This window comes from Actinia tenebrosa, unplaced genomic scaffold, assembly GCF_029948245.1.
Source record: "Actinia tenebrosa isolate PJP-AT-01 unplaced genomic scaffold, QUT_ActTen_1.0 PGA_scaffold14__42_contigs__length_11649687, whole genome shotgun sequence".
NCBI lineage: Eukaryota > Metazoa > Cnidaria > Anthozoa > Actiniaria > Actiniidae > Actinia > Actinia tenebrosa.
In genome coordinates, this window is record NW_028292574.1 from 984,824 (window position 1) to 1,003,901 (window position 19,078).

The 19,078-nt window shown below is 39.0% G+C and overlaps 1 protein-coding gene and 1 long non-coding RNA gene across 14 annotated transcripts in view; one reads left to right on the forward strand and one right to left on the reverse strand.

Annotated features, from left to right (window-relative positions):
- Positions 1-19,078, forward strand: part of LOC116298776 (uncharacterized) — a 231,119-nt gene that overhangs the window by 110,028 nt on the left and 102,013 nt on the right. The gene's annotated exons all lie outside the window — the stretch shown is intronic.
- On the reverse strand, positions 7,537-16,057 carry LOC116291733 (uncharacterized). Of its 13 annotated transcripts, XM_089029759.1 has the most exons (18): positions 15,609-16,057; positions 15,294-15,427; positions 15,176-15,205; positions 14,140-14,184; positions 13,519-13,584; positions 13,368-13,418; positions 12,888-12,941; positions 12,723-12,785; positions 12,195-12,251; positions 11,832-11,873; positions 11,327-11,359; positions 10,974-11,040; positions 10,863-10,887; positions 10,469-10,759; positions 10,237-10,263; positions 9,768-9,834; positions 9,032-9,059; positions 7,537-8,149 (listed from the first exon to the last, which is right to left on the reverse strand). In XM_089029759.1, exons 1-17 carry the CDS (start codon positions 15,878-15,880, stop codon positions 9,034-9,036), a joined length of 1,350 nt encoding a protein of 449 aa, XP_088885885.1. In that variant the 5' UTR covers positions 15,881-16,057; the 3' UTR covers positions 7,537-8,149; positions 9,032-9,033. The 13 variants fall into 13 exon arrangements, with proteins under 13 accessions (XP_088885885.1, XP_088885884.1, XP_088885881.1 ...); XM_089029758.1 differs by lacking the exons at positions 7,537-8,149; positions 9,032-9,059 and adding an exon at positions 9,066-9,362 and having other exon boundaries at positions 13,368-13,415; positions 13,519-13,578; positions 15,609-16,054; XM_089029755.1 differs by lacking the exons at positions 7,537-8,149; positions 9,032-9,059 and adding an exon at positions 9,066-9,362 and having other exon boundaries at positions 13,368-13,415; positions 15,609-16,054.

The following is a 19,078-nucleotide window of genomic DNA, read 5'->3' on the forward strand; positions in this document are numbered from 1 at the left end:
AGATATCTTAGACCCTAATGAGTTATCCAGCCACCTTAAGTTTTGGCACAAACAATTCCCCAAGAATACACAGACACTCCTCATATTGGATGACATTGCCTGCGGGGACGACGTAAAAAGACGCACTTCGGTGTTGGTGAAGCTTGCCTTTAGCGGCAGACACGACAATATTAGCGTTTGGTTGCTCTCGCAGCAGCTTACCAGCGTCTCTAAGCCCTTCAGGGAAAACATAGGCTCTCTCGTAGTATTTTATACTCCGAGTCGGAGTGACCTGGAAACCATCTTAAGCGACTACGGCGGTGAAATATCCAAGGAACAGTTGCATGAATACATGCGGCACCTAAAAACGCACCAACATTCCAAGATGATCTTCTCTTTGAGGTTTCCCTACACGGTTGGAATCTATGATTCCTAATGTATATGGACATTGAGCAGCTCTTAGATGAAGTCCTCACACAGCTAGATGAAAGTAACCTCAAGGAACAACTCAACATCCTTGTGTCATCTGGGAAGTGCAAAGAAATGATAGGCAAGGAACTTACCCATGAGCAGGTTAATAAGTTGTCAGAAGAGGAAGTCAAAAAGTTCCATAAGAGGTATGAGGCTGCCCTTGCAAGTAAGACCACGGACGCCGTAGCAGACTCCGCTATCCGACTTGCCACCAAGCTCCTTGGACTTGCGCTGCCCATAGACGACGTGGAGCAACTGCGGAAGGACATAAGCGAGGACTATGTCATCGCCCAAGAACTTAAGATAACCTGTGGGTGGTTGTCTTTGAAGTGCGGTAAGTTAATGGCAGTCGCCTCTGCGGCTTTGCACGTAGCTCAGCATGTCGACTTGAAGGAACTTGCGGGCACCTTTGGTGCCTCTTGGAAGGACTTCAAGAAGGACAGAGAAGTCGAAAAGGTCTTCCAGGCGGCACTTGCTGAGGTACCTGATCAAGTCGCCTCAAGTCCTTCTTAAGTACTTACTTAAGTTATCCTCAAGTACCTAGTTAAGTCATCCCTAAGTACTTGGTCAGGTCGCGCCCAGGTTATTTCCAAGTCGTCCTTAAGTAATTATCAAGTCCTTCAAGTCCTTAGATATAAATGAGTGAACCAGAGTCGAAGGTAGAGCAACCCGAGCAAAAGATTACCAAGGCTAAATCTCCAGGCAGAGTCGCTGCCGGAAAGAAGCTCGCGGAGATGAATAGGAAGAACAAAGCCAAAAAAGAAGAAAAGGTGGAGGAAGAGGAATCCTTTATTAATCCTGGGTACGTCATTGGCGCGTTGGGAGTTGCTATATTAGCAGGCAGCCTCTACTTACAATGGCGGGCTACGAAGCCAAAAGTAAAGTGGGAGGCCGCAACATATCACGCACCCGCGAAGGAGCCCCTTAAGAGTAAGATCCCTGAAATGGAGTAATAACCTTCTCGCTTTGTAATATAATGTCGACCGCGTTGTTGAAAACTGTTGAAGAAGCAGCTATCATTACTTCCATCGTTGCGGGTATTGGTTGGGTAGGCAAGAAAGTGCTCAAAGAAGGCTTTACTGAAGACCCAAGCAAGAGCTTCGCTAACTTTGCTAAGATGACCGCTGCCGTAGGCGGGGCTATCATGCTAAAGGATTACCTACGGAAGGAAAAGTACCTGCCGACGACGTAAGCTTTGCTTGCGTCTAGTATAAATGGCTAGCGTGGTCGTAGGCGGAATTGTTGCAGCTTTAGCATTCACTGGAGCTAATTATGGTGGTCAGTATTTGGATAGATTAGTTAGAGGTGACAAAAGCGGATAATTAACCGCCGAAAGGAAGAGACACGACTTAGCGCTGGAGAAATATCAGCGAGACGTGGCGGCTTGGAATGAAAAAAGACAAGCTTACAAGGATTGGTTGGATAAGAACTACCAAGACAAAATGCAGGCGGATAAGAACTTCGAAAATACGGACTACGCCTTTAAACTTTATGCGCAAGCACACCCCGACTTTAGGTTAAGAAAGCCTCAGTTTAAGAATTACTACCAGCCTTCTAAGAAACAAAAAGATAGTGAGTTGGTCTTCGTGGGAGTCGCAGGGCTGGCAGGAGGCGTAGCTTTGGCGTATCTAATATAATGATCGTCTTTTTGGAAAGCGACAAGAATAACTTTACTACTTATCTGAATCCTCCCATCAAAGCCTGTAAGGTTCGGTTGGTTAGTTGTTCTTTGTACAATTCTTGGTATAATTTAATTAATGGCTTTGTCGTTGCGAATGCCAACAAACCAAAAATACCAGATTCCCATTACACCCCTATAACACTGGCTAAGGAGCTAGCAAAGCATGGATATACTCTTACCACAGGATTACCCCATGAAATGAAATTCAAGAAAAATAGTGGAAGCGCTAATCTAAAGGACAGTTCATTGGTAGAACTCCTGGGCCTTACTAGTACCACGATAAATAGCGGCAGTACATATGATGTGAAATGGAAAGTCGCATCCTCTTACGAAGTCTATTGCGATTTGGTCAATAGTTACAACAATGGGGAAAAGTCTTCTCTTATGTCCAAGTTTCTACCCAAAGGTAATCCATTTGACCCAGTAGAATACACTCCCATTTCTTTGAGCTATGACTTGTCTAATTTGGTAGAAAGCATAAACATCACCATTAAAGTGGACGGAGAGACGGTGGATTTCAACGGGCAAAAGATCAATCTTGTTTTGGAATTCATATAATGGGTCGAACAGAGGACAAACTTAAAAGGATTTACTATGGACCTGAAGGCTATTGAAGAGGAGCGTCAGCTATCAAGAAACTCGCGACCGCGGCCAGGGTATCAGAAGAAACGGCTAAGAACTGGTTGAAAAAACAAACCCTCTGGCAGGTTTATCTTCCCGTGCCCAAGTACATTCCCAGGCCCAGCTTTACCGTAAATGCCCCCAACGAGGTTCATCAGGCAGATTTGCTTTTCTTGCCGCACGATAAGGTAAGAAGAAAGACCTATAGATACGCTTTGACCGTAGTTGATATCGCAAGCAGATACAAGGACGCCGAACCCATAACCAGCAAGGATTCTGGGGAAGTCGCAGAAGCCCTAGGTAGGATTTATAAGCGCGTCTTGAAATGGCCCAAGCTGCTGCAAGTGGATGCGGGGACGGAGTTCATGGGCGTGGTTACTAAGACCCTGAAAGACCACAGCACTAAGATTAGGAGAGCCGAGGCAGAGTACCACAGGGGTCAGAGCATCGTCGAAAGATTCAATAAGACTCTGGCCGAGCGCCTCTTTGGGTACCAGTATTGGAAAGAGCTGGAAGATCCCTCCAAACGCAACAGGGAATGGACTCAGCGGCTCCCCCAGGTCGTCGCGGCTTTAAATAACGAGGCGGCCAGGGCTACGGGAATGAAACCCAAGGATGCCATAAAAAAGAAACACGTGGAGCACAAGTCCTACGTCAGAAGTTCGAGGGCGGTCGGACTGAAGGAAAAAAAGCTCCCCCGCAACATAGTGGTCAGATACCTCTATCAGCCGGGGGAACTCGAAGGTGGCAGTAAGAGAGCCACGGATCCTAACTGGTCTCTGGAAACGTATGAGATTTCAAAGTCCGTCACCAAGGAAGGGCAACCCGTGTTGTATTACCTAGATGGCCCAAGTCGCGGATTCGTCAAGGAAGAGCTGCTCATAGTCCCCAAAGACTCAGAGTAGTGCTGCTCCACGCGCACGATTACACTCTAGGCATGTCAACCTTACGTTACCTCTGCAATGGCCGCGCTTGTTATTTATACGATCCACGGAGAACTGCTGATCGTCATTCGGATCAAACCTCCATAGTAGAGGTATGTTACATTTGGCACACCTTGCCCCTTTCTTATAGACGTCGTGCACGCATAAGTCGAACGTCATATTTTTTTCTTCGTCGTGGCGCTTGTAGCGAAGGAGTTTCTTAGCAATGTTCTCCTTTGCTATGTCTTCTGGGGTGCGGTCGTAACGCAGTTGCGGACCCCAGCTTCTCTTCAACTGTTTGGCATATTCTACGCGGCTTACGGCGGTGTAGATAAGGTTACTCCAACACAGCCGCTGGTCTATGATCCATAAGGTTTCTCTTATGGTAAGCCCTTGCGCGCTGTGGACTGTCATGCAATAACCAAGCCTCCAATCTGGATGGGAGGTTATTTTTTCCACCTTTTCTATGGGTACCCAGGCCTTGTCGTGCGTTACTGCGTTCCTCATCACCTTCTTTGTGCCTGGTATGGTAACGTCCTTTTTTTACGCCCGGGTATCTCGCGGCCGGTAACAAACGGGCACTAACTCTTTAGGGAATTTGTGGCGATGTATTTGCAGCAGGTCCTTTTCTATCCTGGCTTGACTGGCGCGGCGGCTGGAAAGAACAACGTCGGTAGGACACCAAGCGGCTAAAAACTCTTTGTAAGAATGCGCCACAACTCTTTTACGTAATACTTCGCTTTGCTTCTCGTCGTTACGGCCGCGAAGTTCTTTCTTAAAGTGACGTATATGATCGTTGCTACGATAGTCTTCGTTGGCTTCGTCTACGTAGTTTACCGTTTCCATGAGCCATTTATGCGGCATTTGGCCGCCTATAGGAGGCGGTTGGCAAGGATCGCCTGCGAATATTACCTGACACTTGCCTTTGAGGAATATTACGAACTCTTTAAGCAAATGCAGCGGCACCGTACAAACTTCGTCCCAAAGAATTATGGGAGGAACTTCGACCGCCTCTGGAACCCACTTTTGACCGTTCCATCGGAAAAAGCTATGATACGTTTGTGCATTCGGGAGCTCGCGTTCCAGGCGGTGCGTTGGTGTGAGCACCTTGATGCCCGGGAAAAGGCTAAGAACTCTGGTGGTCTTACCACTTCCTCCCGCGCCGTAAATGTAAGACATGGCGTTGTAAGATAATGGATCCTTAACCGTTGGGTAAATCTCTTCAGTTGGTTCTACTCTTCCGTGCGCATGGTTTTCATTGTAAGTTACTCTTTGTCGCCATGATTTTATCTCTTCATCTTTTATGCGCCATTGTCCACTTTCTGCCATTTCATCGTCGGTGTAATATTCCTTTACCTTTTCCAATACTTCAGGGCGCACGTATAAAGAATCGGTTGCAACCCTTGGAATATCTTCTTTGTCGAAGCGTAAGAGCATCGTTAGCAGGTTAATATGCGCGTAAGCTAACATGCTTGCGCGTAAATGGTAATATTGCGGCCTATAATCCTGGTAATAACACAAAGCATTCCAGTCGTAAGTTTTGTCGCCTAAGAGGTACTGCCAGTTCTCCACGCTTACCATAGTTCCTTCTTCGTGGGCGCGTTTGATAAGGAATTCCAGCTCTCCTTTTCTCGGTATTTTTCTCCCATTTTCGTATGACTTCTTTCCTTTGTGGGGTTAACTTTCCGCCCCTTGCGGCATCTTTGAAGAATTCGCGGACCAATTTGGCCACACAGTTTCCAGGATGTCGCATTGGTTGTAGCTTCTTTGGATTAGGCTCTCTCAAAAGGTACGCAGCATAAATGACCACGGAGACAGGGTAAGCAACCTCATAGAAGAGGCTGTCGATTCCTATTAGCGCTCCTGGCGGCGTATCGTCGTTCAAGATGAACAAGGATTTCTTACCGCTGGCCTTTATTGGTCTACGTCCTTTTTCGATATGCCATTCTCCGTCAGAATACTTTATGAAAGTTAACTCCAAACGATAGTCGCCTTCCGGCATAAGGTTTAGAATATGTTCTGCTCTTTCTTCGTCCATTATGTATTCTAATTCGCCTTCTGCGTAAGTCGTAAAGGCGAAATCACAATCTAGATTATTTAAAACACGCGTCCTGAGACGCCTAACAGTCTTATTCTTGATCTTTGGAATGTTATCCATTATATCTAAGGTGTTATTTAGACACTGTTTGCTCTCCTCTCTTAGTTAGTTTTTAACAACCTTTTTCTCTCCTCAATCGTTAGTTTCTTAGTTAGTTTTCGTCTATATACTAGTGTATCAAAAGCACTGTTAGAGTATTTTTAGTTAGTTTTTAGCATCTTTTTTAGTCACTTTTCGTCTATATCCTAGTGTATCAAAAGCACTGTTAGAGTATTTTTTAAGTAACTAATTTCAGCAGCAGTAATGGCGGCAACGCGTCATTGCACGTCAATTTCGGGAATGTTTAGAAATTATTGAGAATTGTTAAAAATGCCGGCCCCCTCTGAATTTCGCGGGTTTAACCCGCAAATATACGACGTCGATCGCGAGTCACCATTACTGCTGCTGTACTGATACCTTGGATCTTTTCTTGTCGGACTATAATGCAGTAAGTCCGATGCATAAGTCGGTTTACGATAAAGGCATGAAGAGGAGTGTGTTTACAAATATACTGATATTTATCGTATTATATTTTATGTCAAGATATAGGTTCAATTGTGGCTGAAACTTCTGAAAAGAAATGAAAAAAAAAACAAAAACCAAAAAACTAAAAAAAACAACATGCATTGCAAATTTATCAAGTTCAATGTGTGTAGAGACCGTGCATTTTAAAGTACACAATGAACAAACAGGATTCCCGGTTTAGAAATTAAAAAAAGAATGAAAAACTAAAATTGACTACGATTCCCTCGATTCCACGAACCCTACGAATCCCACGATTCCACGACTCCCACAATCGGGGATCTCTCAAGGATGCTGGGAAACGAGGGACGTTAACGGCAACGTCTCTCGATTTCCTAAACGTCCCTCGTTTCCTATCGAGGGTGCTCCCACGATGGAGGGTGCCTACGATCGAGGGAAGGTTAATCGAGGGTGCCTAAAAATTAGTAAAAAGCAAAAAGGAGAAAAATAAGAAAAGTTTTTATTCGTGGTAAATAACCTTGAAAAATCCTGTGACTTTGCGACAAGCAATTACATAGCGGTCCTTTCAATGACAAAGTAATTCAGATTATTACATTTTTTTATTATTATTTTTTGATATCACAATATCATTTAAAAGAAACCATGTACAATAAAGTTCGCGCGGCTTGTGCAAATGCAAGCAGTGGGAAATTTTACTTTTCATTCATATTTCATACATAATTTTGCCTAAATTTGTGTATGGTTTTGATTTTTTATTTGCGTATGCACCGTACTTTCTTCTTCGAGAAAAGTTTGTAAAATATTGTGCAAATGCAAGCAGTACTTCGAATGTTGAAGAAATAGAAAACGCAGCGCGCGTGCTGCATGCACGCGGAGGTTGGCAGAACACGAGAGAAGTGTTAGGACTGAGAAGCACAACGCGTAGTCGAGTGCTTCTGGAAACTTCTTGAGTGTTCTGCCAATCTTCAAGTGCTTTATGACTGCACATAGCACATCAAGCAAGTTTATTTCTTTTATAAAATACAAATTACAATAATAGATAGGAATGACGCAACTGAAAGTGCGCACGCGTGCAATGTGCTCTCATAAAGCACGCGCTCCAAACCAATCAGAACGCGACATTTATAACAGTTATTTTATAATGTCTGTGCGAAGATGCGTTTCAAGATAGTTTTATAATTCACTAATCGTATACACCGATCATGTCCTTTTCCACACATTGCAATTGGATATCATCACAATAAGAAATAACGTCTTTTATTGGTAGCAGTATGTGTTAACAATGCATATACACAAATACTCACACACAGAAAATGATATATTTTACAAAAGACGTCAAACCAGAATATTATCCAAACAGGGAACTTACAAAATCTATCTTCCAAATTTCAATAAAGTAAGGTAACGAACAAACGCAAAAACTTCTATACCAACAACACTGGTCCAGGGGAAGAGGGAGAGTCAACATCTACCCCAATTGATTTTATTCCGGCAAAAAGTAAGTCTTAATCGAAGTGAAAGGATAGTGCAAACACTATTCGGTGTTTTGCAGAGTGCAGTCAGTAAACCCGTGAAATATACGCGTAACCGTAAGTAGCATTAGTTACAGGCATGTACCGCTAAATAACTACGCGTATTTCACGGGTTTACTGAATGCACTCTAGTGTTTTTATAGTGCTACTTAGTGCTAACTATATAGATCTGTTTCATGGATATATTGTCTGCACTCCATTTTTGATCATAGTTTCATATCTTTCATATGCCATTTGCACATTTAAATATTTGCATATCATTATTTACTTATTCACATGTATCTATTCTTCTTGCCAAAAATACTTGCTTGCTGGGGTCAATCTGAAATGGAAAAGAAGGAAAAACAGAGCATCATATTCATTTGATTGGGTTTATGTGTAAGAGGCGCTAATATCAACCCCAATTACACATAATCCCCAACGCACGGATGTTCAAAACAGATTTTAATTCATTTCAAAATTAATCCTAAGCACCTTCCGGGTCAGACATATATGCCCTTCCCTCGCAGATGCCATAACTAAGCACCTTCCGGGTGGTAGGCATGGAATTACCATGGCTATTTCCCCTCACAGATGCGTAACTATCCTAAGCACCTTCCGGGAAAGCATGAGAGCTCCTAGCATGCTTTTCCCTCGCAGATGCTACAACTAATTAAAGCACCTTCCGGGTGGTAGGCATGGAATTACCATGGCTATTTCCCCTCACAGATGCGTAACTGTCCTAAGCACCTTCCGGGCAAAGCATGAGATCTCCTATCATGCTTTTCCCTCGCAGATGCTACAGCTAATTAAAGCACCTTCCGGGTGGTAGGCATGGAATTACCATGGCTATTTCCCCTCACAGATGCGTAACTATCCTAAGCACCTTCCGGGCAAAGCATGAGAGCTCCTATCATGCTTTTCCCTCGCAGATGCTACAACTAATTAAAGCACCTTCCGGGTGGTAGGCATGGAATTACCATGGCTATTTCCCCTCACAGATGCCTGGAACATATGAGCAACGCAAACGCAACATACGCAGACTCAACAAACGCAACATACGCAGCCTCAGTACTGCAGTTTTCACTGAGGTGAGAGAAAAACAAGTACTGGCAATGGGCAGAACACTACTGAATCTACGTATGTTGTCTGGGTTTGCATTTGTTTTTTGTTGCTTGTGCGAACCAGGCTTAAGATGATGTCCCGTAAGTACAACAGTACTTACCTTTAGTTAAAGTCTTTAATACACTGAGCTGGAAAAAATGATATTGAAAATTGACATTGATAAGATATGAGAAATGATAAATTGAAACAGAATGTTAATATAATCGTGTTTATACTAAGATGTATTGACAAATGAAAACCCAAACACAATAACTATCTCTATGGCATTCAATGCTATCAACATGGATTATTTCAGTCTTTTCTTTTTTCCGTTCTTTTTTCTTTTTCTTTGATATTTGGTTCGTTGAGTTGTTATTGTTTGGATTTATGCCTTCTCCTGATCCTCCGCCTCTTATTTCTTTCTTGTTTTTTATTTGTCACCAGCTTTTCTTCTAAAAAAAAAGAGTATGTCCTAATGATAGATATAGAACTTTTGCTGAATTTCATAGGTTGGATTTATAGTAGATTATTAAAGGGTTTTTGTTTCAGATCAAGATGCCAAACTTCACATAACCTAACGCAAATGAATCCAACTGAATGGTTTGAACTGGAAGTCCTAATGATGTGCATGAATGAAAAAATGGTTTTGTCTTATGTATTGTCTGTATATCAAAATTCCTTATGTACAGCATCTCATATAGCATAGAAACAGTCTAATTTACTGGTGCACTTACCTAAGGTTTGCAATACCAGTATGCCAATTATATACATTTCGGTGGGTAATCTAACGCAGCAGTATCAGCATTTTTTATTTACCCAATTACATTACATACATAAAATTTATACTTTCAACTAACCATTGTCAATTACTAATGTTGAGTCATTCCCATGAGCATTTAGTGGTGCACTTCCACCAAAAACAACCTATAATAAACAGACAAACACACACACAAAAAAGGGCTATCAAACTCATATGCCTTTTCAGTCTTCACAATGATACACAGTGCAGTTATAGTGACTACAGCTTGCATGGTAGACACATTTCCTATGGTGTTAGCCTCAACTGCATGCAATAAATTCATAATTAACAGAACAGCTCGTGGAAATTCAAAGTATTTGTACCATTCTAGTTTAACAATATTTGCCTTCCGTTGGCATTTGTAAACATTCTAGTGCAATTGAGGCTAACACTGTGCAAATATATCAGCAGTAAAGCATTTTAGTGGTATTAATAGTTGGACTACAAAAAGGTCATTCCATTTTTCCTACAATTGTATAATGTACATGTCCAGCTTAATGCACTTACATACATGTAAACTTACTTACCTCATCATCTGAATCTTGTAATAATTGCTGAATAACAATGGAATAAAATATGATTAAACCAGTTTTTTAAATTGTTATTCAATCATGAATTTTAACAAGTTGCTAGTTGAAAATAAATTGAAATGAATAAATAAATAAAATAAAATAATTAATTAAATGTAAATGTATAAATTTAAATTTGAATAAATCAAACAATAATATACAATATCAAAAATAAAATCATCCCGAAAACCTCGTATGCAACTTCGTGGTATTTTCTGTCAAGTGGCTGCTGTTGCTGCTGCTGTTGGAGGCGCTCTTGGTGTAGTTGCTGCTTTTGCTGTTGTTGATGGCGCTCTTGGTGTAGTTGCTGTTGCTGCTGCTGTTGATGGCGCTCTTGGTGTAGTTGCTGTTGCTGCTGCTGTTGGTGGTGCTCTTGGTGTAGTTGCTGTTGCTGCTGCTGTTGGAGGCGCTCTTGGCGTAGTTGCTGTTGCTCTTGGTGGTGCTCTTGGTGTAGTTGCTGTGGTGTGTGTTGCATGGATGACTTTGGTGAAGAAAAAGTACAATTAATATACACAAGATGAATGGAGGTAATGTAAAACAGAAACAGTAAAACAAAAAAAGTGGCATCATCATTAATTACTTACATGTTTTGAAAACTGCTGGCTATTGCTAAGGTAAAAGAAAAGGAAATGGTATGAATTTGCATATTTTAATTCTTATTCAGTAATCTTAATCCAATAAAATTGGTTTCTTACCTTAACATCAGCTTGTAAACGGTAAGGTCTTTTTGACAGATGTCAATGCCACTAAAACGTTCTTCCACTGTAATAATAAAATCATGTTAGAATTACATAACATACTAATGTATAGCTACACTAAAAATCTTTAAAATGTGGATATACGATGGGTGGCGCACTGTGCTAAAACATTGCCATTCACTCCATAAACAATACAATGCAGGTTGAGCTAGAGTTGTATTTATAAAATATTTGATTTCCAATAAGGAACATGTATGGAGGATAGTAACATGGCCCCACAAGATTCTAACTTTAAAGCCAACTGTGCGCAATAATTAAAAACAATCATTGATAGTTATTTGTTATTTTACCAGGCTCTTCTTCACCGCGGCGAAACTTTCCAACTGTAAATAGAAAAAGCTAAATTAATTCAATGCAGTAAATTCAATTTATTGCATGAAATAGAATAAAATATAATGAAATAGAATATAATGAATTAAACTTAGATCATAAGAAAATAACATCAGTGGATAGTTTCAAGAGATCTCTTAAAAATATTTATTAGCTTTTTAATATTTTGTATATATCATAAGACTTTTTAGACCACTCTTTTGTATTTCATAACTTTACATTTTTCTTATCTTATCGTATTTATCTTTTTATCCATATTTTTGTTTATTCATATTTCTTTAATTGTATTATCGTAAAATTAGTCATTGTATATTCTTATTTAGGGCACTACTGAAAACCATGCTTAGTGAGTAGGTTTCCCTCATTAAAAATTAAAGATTATCAACTCAAATTCAAATGATTATATTAAAAAGGGCATGTAAAAAATAAATAAATAAAATAAACAATGAAATAAAATTTACTTACCTATGATTCCACCACCTTCATGAAATGAAGTATCAACCATTGCTATAAAAAAAATTTATATAAATCAACATAATAATAATAATAATAATAATAATAATAATAATAATAACTTTACTTAAACTGATTTAAGACCAGTCAGTCGAACAATTTAGTGAAAATGTATTAATTGGTGACCAGTATACAATATATAAATGAATATATTTACTTATATAATGTAACAGCTAGTCCTGTGCATGTGAGAATATATTGATAGTTATTGAACATATAAAGAAAAATTAAAAATAAATAACATGATGATCATGTATATATGTATGAAACCAAATATCATCTTGAACACATTAAACAGTTTTCCATGCAACTTACATGGTGTGTGCTTTATAAAAAGCTTTGGTGTTGATGCTGATGCTGATGCTGATGTTGCTGAAAAATATATTCAAAAAATAGGTTGATGAATGGATATATATGTATGGTTGGACGGAAAGATGGATGGATGAATGGATGCATGGGTGGATGATTCACAGTGGCATTCAAAACATACATGCATGAATACATTTCACACTGTACATTTCATGCGACTTTGTGGTTCCACTTGAGTTTGGATTGTTTGCTGACATTCTGTGTTCGATAAGATCAGAACACAGACACTTTGATTTGTTAGAAATCTCACAATACTCAGGAATGATAAATGAGCAAAAGATAACAGCACTCATTACACACTTTTGTATGCAACGTACAGTATATGGTGTGTGATTCTTGGTTTTTTGTGTGTGGGATATATATGGCAATGCTGCTGCTGCTAAAAAACAATAACAGTAATCATATATATAAATCATAACTGCATTCATACACTAGAAGTTAAATACATTTCTTTTTTTGCATCCATAAACTTACATGGTGTGTGGTTCTTGTCAGTGTTTTGTTTAAAAGATGGCCATGGTGATGATGCTGCTGCTGCTGAGGAAAAAAAAACAACAACAATAATCATATGTATAAATCATAACTGCATTCATACACTAGAAGTTAAATACATTTCTTTTTTTGCATCCATAAACTTACATGGTGTATGGTTCTTGTCGGTTTTTGGTTTGATGGATGGCGATGCTGCTGATGCTAAAAAACAATAACAATAATCATATATACATATATATATATATATATATATATATATATATACGTATACACAGCCATTTGCAAAAATGGCCTGCTTCCAATATATATACAAGTATATCAAAAGCATATCAAATGTTATGGGATGTATATATCCTCCATTATATTTTTTCGAGTTGTTTATCATTAGGGCTTTCTGAAAAAAATATCAAGAAAGATAGCCCGCCCTGCTGTCTGATATACTTTCGATATACTTGTATTTATATTTGAAACGGCCATAATTTTTGCAAATGGCTGTGTGTGTATATATATATATATATATATATATACATATGTACACATATATATAAATCATAACTGCGTTCATACACTAATAGTTATTAACACTAATAGTTAAATACATTTCTTTCTTTGCATCCATAAACTTACATGGTGTGTGCTTTTTGGTTTTCTGTTTGATGGATGGCGATGCTTCTGCTGCTAAAAAACAATAACAATAATCATATATATATATATAAATCATAACTGCATTCATACACTGGAAGTTAAATACATTCCTTTTTTGCATCCATAAACTTACATGGTGTGTGGTTCTTGTCGGTTTTTGGTTTGATGGATGGCGATGCTGCTGATGCTGCTGCTGCTGCTGAGGAAAAAAAAACAACAACAGTAATTGTATTATATAAATCATAACTGATCGATTCATAAAACATACCTTCTCGCCATACACTATTGCATGTAAGCTTTTTTGAAACCAATAATAAAGCATGCAAACAGTGGTTTACCCTTAGATAATTAATAATATTGATGATTAATTAATCTTTTAAGAACTAGGATATGGTCAGAAGTCCTGAAACCCTCTCTGAAGCCAAATTTGTTCCAAATATAAAGTGTTTAGAGTGCAATTTACATTCATGATATTACAATAATTTACAATAATATGAATGTGCTGATTGATGATATACAATATGTCGCTGCATGTAATGAAAAATTTCATGAAGCCTCCCCTAATAGATAGAGCACATTATTCCTTCAAGGGTTTTTTTTGGAGGGGACTGCACTAATATTGTCTCCTCAAAAGTGAAGCAAGAGTGTGAGCCTTTAAATTCTCAAGCAATTTAATGACCAACTGGATTACAAATCAAAAACTAAAAATGGTTAAGAAGTCTCAATATTTTGACAATCAAAGTAATATACTCACTAATTCCTAAGTCATCTCCAGACTGATCCTGTTCTTGCTGCTCATCTGAAAAATGAAGAAAAAAGTCCATAACCAAATTCAACCTGATTTAAGAACAATAATTATTCATTCCTATACTCCCCCATTAGACTAATTAATATGCAAGCTTATAGGCCAGCCAGATCAGACGTCGAACTTTTTGCTCCGAATCTAATGTCCTTTGCGTTTGTTTGCCCTGTAACTGCTAGAAGTACGTAAGCCTAACACATCACATGACATCTCCTATCTGGTGCAAAGCAAAAGAGCTGATTTAATTCTTATATTGTAATCCTTGCTGTTTTTTTAGCTGCTGGATGCAAAGGTAATTAGGCTTGATGCAGCAAACATGTGACATCTGAACCTAAGCTAATGCATATATTCTTATCAAGTTAATGTATTATATAAAGACTTAAACTTAGAACTTTATGAATTATTCTTCAAAGAGTTCCTGCAACAACTGTATATATGTGATTGCTTTCAGACTTCGGTTGATCGAAAGAATTACTGATTTTATACTGCAGTCCATTCATAGCATAGTATCCAGAAGACCGTGTTGATAACAGGTTCAGTCCTTGTTTACAAAAGGCAACCCATATTTACTGACTCATTGAGCTGTGACACAGGAAGCCCAAGCAAAGAAATCTTGTACAAACAATAAAGAACGTCAGGAAAATATTAAATCACTCAAAATCTTATGACGTTTTTGATCAAAATTGCTCTGCTTTACTTTTTTATTTCGTCCTCTTTGGGTTCTCTTTTAGTTATGCACTCAAATTCAAGACCAATTGAGGCATTTTTTATTGTTAGGGAAAAAAGTCTTCAAATGGCTTGCAATCGCATACAGAACCCAAAAAGAACATGAATACATGAGAAAAAGCAGAGCTTTTTTAAAGATTTGGAGTGTTTTGATATTTCCCTGACATTCTTTGTTGTTTCTACGAAATATCTTTGCTTGGGCTTCCTGTGGTAATTAGTCTGACGTCACTGCGAACTGTAACACGATGCAAAATACCCATACCTTTGCCTCTGGATAACCTTTTATTGGAATCTGTAACAAAAAACAACAATTGCTCGTAAAGGATCATCTAAACCGTAACCGGCCCACATGGTTTATTATTTCCCCATGCATCAATTACCTTTTTTGTGAAACAAGAAAATCTTCTTGGATTTGGTTCCTTTCATTAGCGAAAGCAGCTCATTCGCACTAGGGAGAGAGTCTGCTACTCTTTCCATCTTCGAGCCTCTCGAAGTGGATCTAATCACTTGCAATCTGGTGAATATAATTCGGACAAATACGAATATTTTAAGTGCACAAACAATAAACAATTTAATGCATGTTAGTTAAAAAAATGGTTTTGATAATGATTCTTTGTTTATTGCTTAGCTTAAATATTAAGTTACAAGATCGGAGTTCTATTCGTCTAATAATGTTCGTTGGCAAGGTCACTTACCGGTCTAATGACACATTAGCCAGGCGGGGCATGGAAGATTTCAGGAGATCCCCCAATTGATCTTTTGATAAGTTTGGGGAAAATGAAATCCACTTTGCCCTGCCGGAATTCTTCAATTCTTTCTCTAGTACACCTCTGGGTATACACTTTACCCGATGCTTTAAGAGCCAAAATTCTCTCTTCACAGTCCTGGTTCTCAGGGGACTTCGTTCTCTTTCGCTCTCACTCGAGCTACCGGAGCTGGAAGAGCTCGAAGACGTTGCTGGGTTCATGGTATTAGCAGTAGAGTTAAGAGTAGAAGTCGATGTTTTTTAGGTGAAGCGAAGTTTCGAAAGACTGTTCTACAACAGTGACAAAGCGTTTCAAACGCCGCCCCTAGTAAAGGCGTATACCTGCGTTTCCTGGCATATAAGGCATCTCATATTACACTGCACAAATGCTATCCAGACATGATGACTACCGTAAAACAATTCATCAGTCTCAACAAAAAGCAAGAATGCATTTCATGATGGCAAGATATAATAATATTATCATAAAATTATTATATATAATGTAGTGATATGTAATGAAGAATCGGCTTCACATCAAAATACAGTAGCTGCCAATCACATCTGGATTATTTATTCTATTCATTGACAGTTTCAAAAATCAGGTTAAACCGGAAACTGTCGTCTCACGAATGAAGCCTCCTTTAGGCCTTCAGAATAGAATTGGAATTCTAAAAATTAAAATTTATTCAGAAAAGGAATGAAAAAGCATAAAACAATATAGCAAAGGGTAAAAAAAGAACTATTTCGTGCGGGCTGGAACCCACCCTTGCTTTGAGGCGCTTCCATTATGGCGAATCATATTACAGGGACGGCGGAGCAGTTTTTTGATTGGAGGACTCAATAGTGACATTGTATGACAAGATGGGGGGGGGGGGGCGCTAAATTTAGTGAAAATGTATTTAAATTTCACAAAAAGTGGGGGGCCTAAAGCTCCTCCAGCCCCCCCTCCCCCGGGTTCCGCCGTCCCTGTATTAGGGTACAAGAGCGGAGTCTGGACCTCCTGTGTTGTAATCTCCGTCATAGACCTGGATTGTTCTGTTGTCAGTTCAGTTGTAGTTATATTTATGCCTGATTGATGGTCAAAATGGAACGAAAATACGTCGAATGTCCTTTTCCGAACGCCAAGCAAGAAGCCCACTCGAGCGCATTGTGAGTATAACCTATTTCTCATATATGTCTCAACACGCAATCCGGTTGGCTTTTAGTTTGTAAATACAAATGTAATGCGGTAAATGTTGATCTTCAACTGACGTAAATACAACTTTTCATAAATGAACCTTACCTTCCATATTATTATATTGACGTTGACGTTAGTGCTTCTCCTATGATAAATAGCTCTCCGTTATATCGTGTTGTACAAACGAACGGTGAATAAGTAGGCGGGACAAAGAATCATACCGGCAAAAAATTAAGTGCCACTACGATCGCCAACGTATGCAAATTCTAACTTAGCTTATAAAAGTTATATAAGTTTTTTGCTAATTCTTTTACAGATCGGAGGCCATAGAACACATTACATACAAATGCCCTTCAAAACCAAGAAAGTGCAGAGTGTACGGCTGCACATTTTGGGGCAACAGTAAAGAAATGCAAGCTCATCAAGAAGAGAACCTTGATGCCCACAACCGACTGCTGACTGAGAGGAACTCAGAACTTATGAATCTGCTTTTGTCAGAGGTATATACATCATTATCATCCACTTGTGATTTGTTAATTTGTCTTTTTTTTTTTTACTTGTTTTTTGTTTTTGTTTTTATTCATCAGTCGCCATACGTAGAGATCCATTTACAAGGCATTCAAGCCATGTGGACTCGTCACTGGCTTATCGATGACTTCAAGCAAAATCTCGCTTTTGCAAAAAGTCAAGATAAGCCACTGATGAGTCCTATATTTTACAAGGACACCCTGGCATGGAGGATGCTGATGTTTCCCTCCACGGGAGAGATCAAATTAAAAAATCTGGCCAAAAGGCCGGTTTTTCTAAGAATTGCGTAAGTTATCATAGTAATAAAAATTAATTTCCGTTCCATCAACAATGCTTTTCAGCAAATAATCCGAATATATCCAATTACAGTAAGCGACAAACCCGCAGAGGTAAGGTCAAGGAGGGTTAAACATACCACAGTGCTCGCAGGGTGGCTTAACCCATGAGACGAGAAACATTATAGTTTTATACAGCTATTTCATAAAAGGATGAATACTGCATCTATGTGTATTAACTTTTTATTTCGAATTAACAGGACCCACAATGCCTTTTGGTATTGGAAAATGCTATTCAGAAGTTACAGAAAAATATTATTGAACGAAAAGTTAAAAGTACATGTTTTCCGCAGTCTTTTTCCTCTTAATTAGATCGCAAAAAAATACTCTGGAATGAAAAATTAAGTCTAAACGTTTCTCTAAGGCTTTATTTTTGAGGATTGATGCGTAATGTAGGACCAATGTAGGACCTATCCTCCATCAAGCGGCCCTCTCACATAGCGAAGACCATCCGCCGCGACTACAAGCGCCTCCTCGGGTTTTTGGTGACACCGCAGGAACTATGGGAGACAACTTTTAAAAAAATCAAAAATGCACTTCCGCTAGGGGGACGAATAGGGAGAACGATTCACACATGATGTATTTATCAAGTTTTTTGTTTAGTGCAATTTAGTTTTTGTTTTGTTTTTTTGTTTTGTTTTGTATAAGTTATATTATAATAATTTTGATGTTTGAGTGATGAATTGCGCTAACGAAAAATCTCAAATAGTACGACTCCTACTAAAAGATACTGCTATGGAATGTATATTTTATAACTGTGGTACGCTTCTTAATCGTTTGTACGGAGTTACCCACATTTTTCATAGTTACTTACATATGTTATTCTTTGTATAGTATAACAGAGGACGTCGACGAAAAGAAATTTGGGTTTTTGGCGTGATAACCACAGAATTCGAACCGGCAAGAGGGTATTATCAAGTGGTTGCAAACAGAAGCCGACAAACACTTGTACCGATCCTCGATAGGTGCCTCAAGCCTGGAAGTGAGGTACATACGGATGACTGGGGTGCTTACGAGCAGTTAAAACTCAGTCTCGCCAATAAAGTAACAACCCACAGAGTCGTCAACCACTCCATTAATTTCGTTGATCCTGTTACAAGTGTCCATACACAGAACATCGAATCAAAATGGAACCAATTAAAACAGAAAATCAAGGAAAGGCGGGGAGTTTCAAGCGACGACATTTGTTCTTTTCTAAATGAAAGAATATGGCGGGAATGGAATGGACCGACAGTTGAGGAGTTGCTTGCAAATCTGTTCCTCTCTATTTCTATTTTATTCCCCAACGTACCTGTTTGACAGATACTTGTAATGTTTCGAAGATGGGGTCACGTCACCTGTTAGTAGAAGTCGCTCATCTATTTAAGACAAATAAATACA

Excerpts from the sequence above, each read along its gene's own strand:
- LOC116291733 (XM_089029752.1), bottom strand. The coding sequence starts at position 15,880 with ATGAACCCAGCAACGTCTTCGAGCTCTTCCAGCTCCGGTAGCTCGAGT. Across the intron at positions 15,206-15,293 it reads TTTCTTGTTTCACAAAAAAG|ATTCCAATAAAAGGTTATCC; the intron begins GTAATTGATGCA and ends TTTTTGTTACAG. Across the intron at positions 11,874-12,194 it reads TTTTATAAAGCACACACCAT|CAATGGTTGATACTTCATTT; the intron begins GTAAGTTGCATG and ends TTTTTTTTATAG.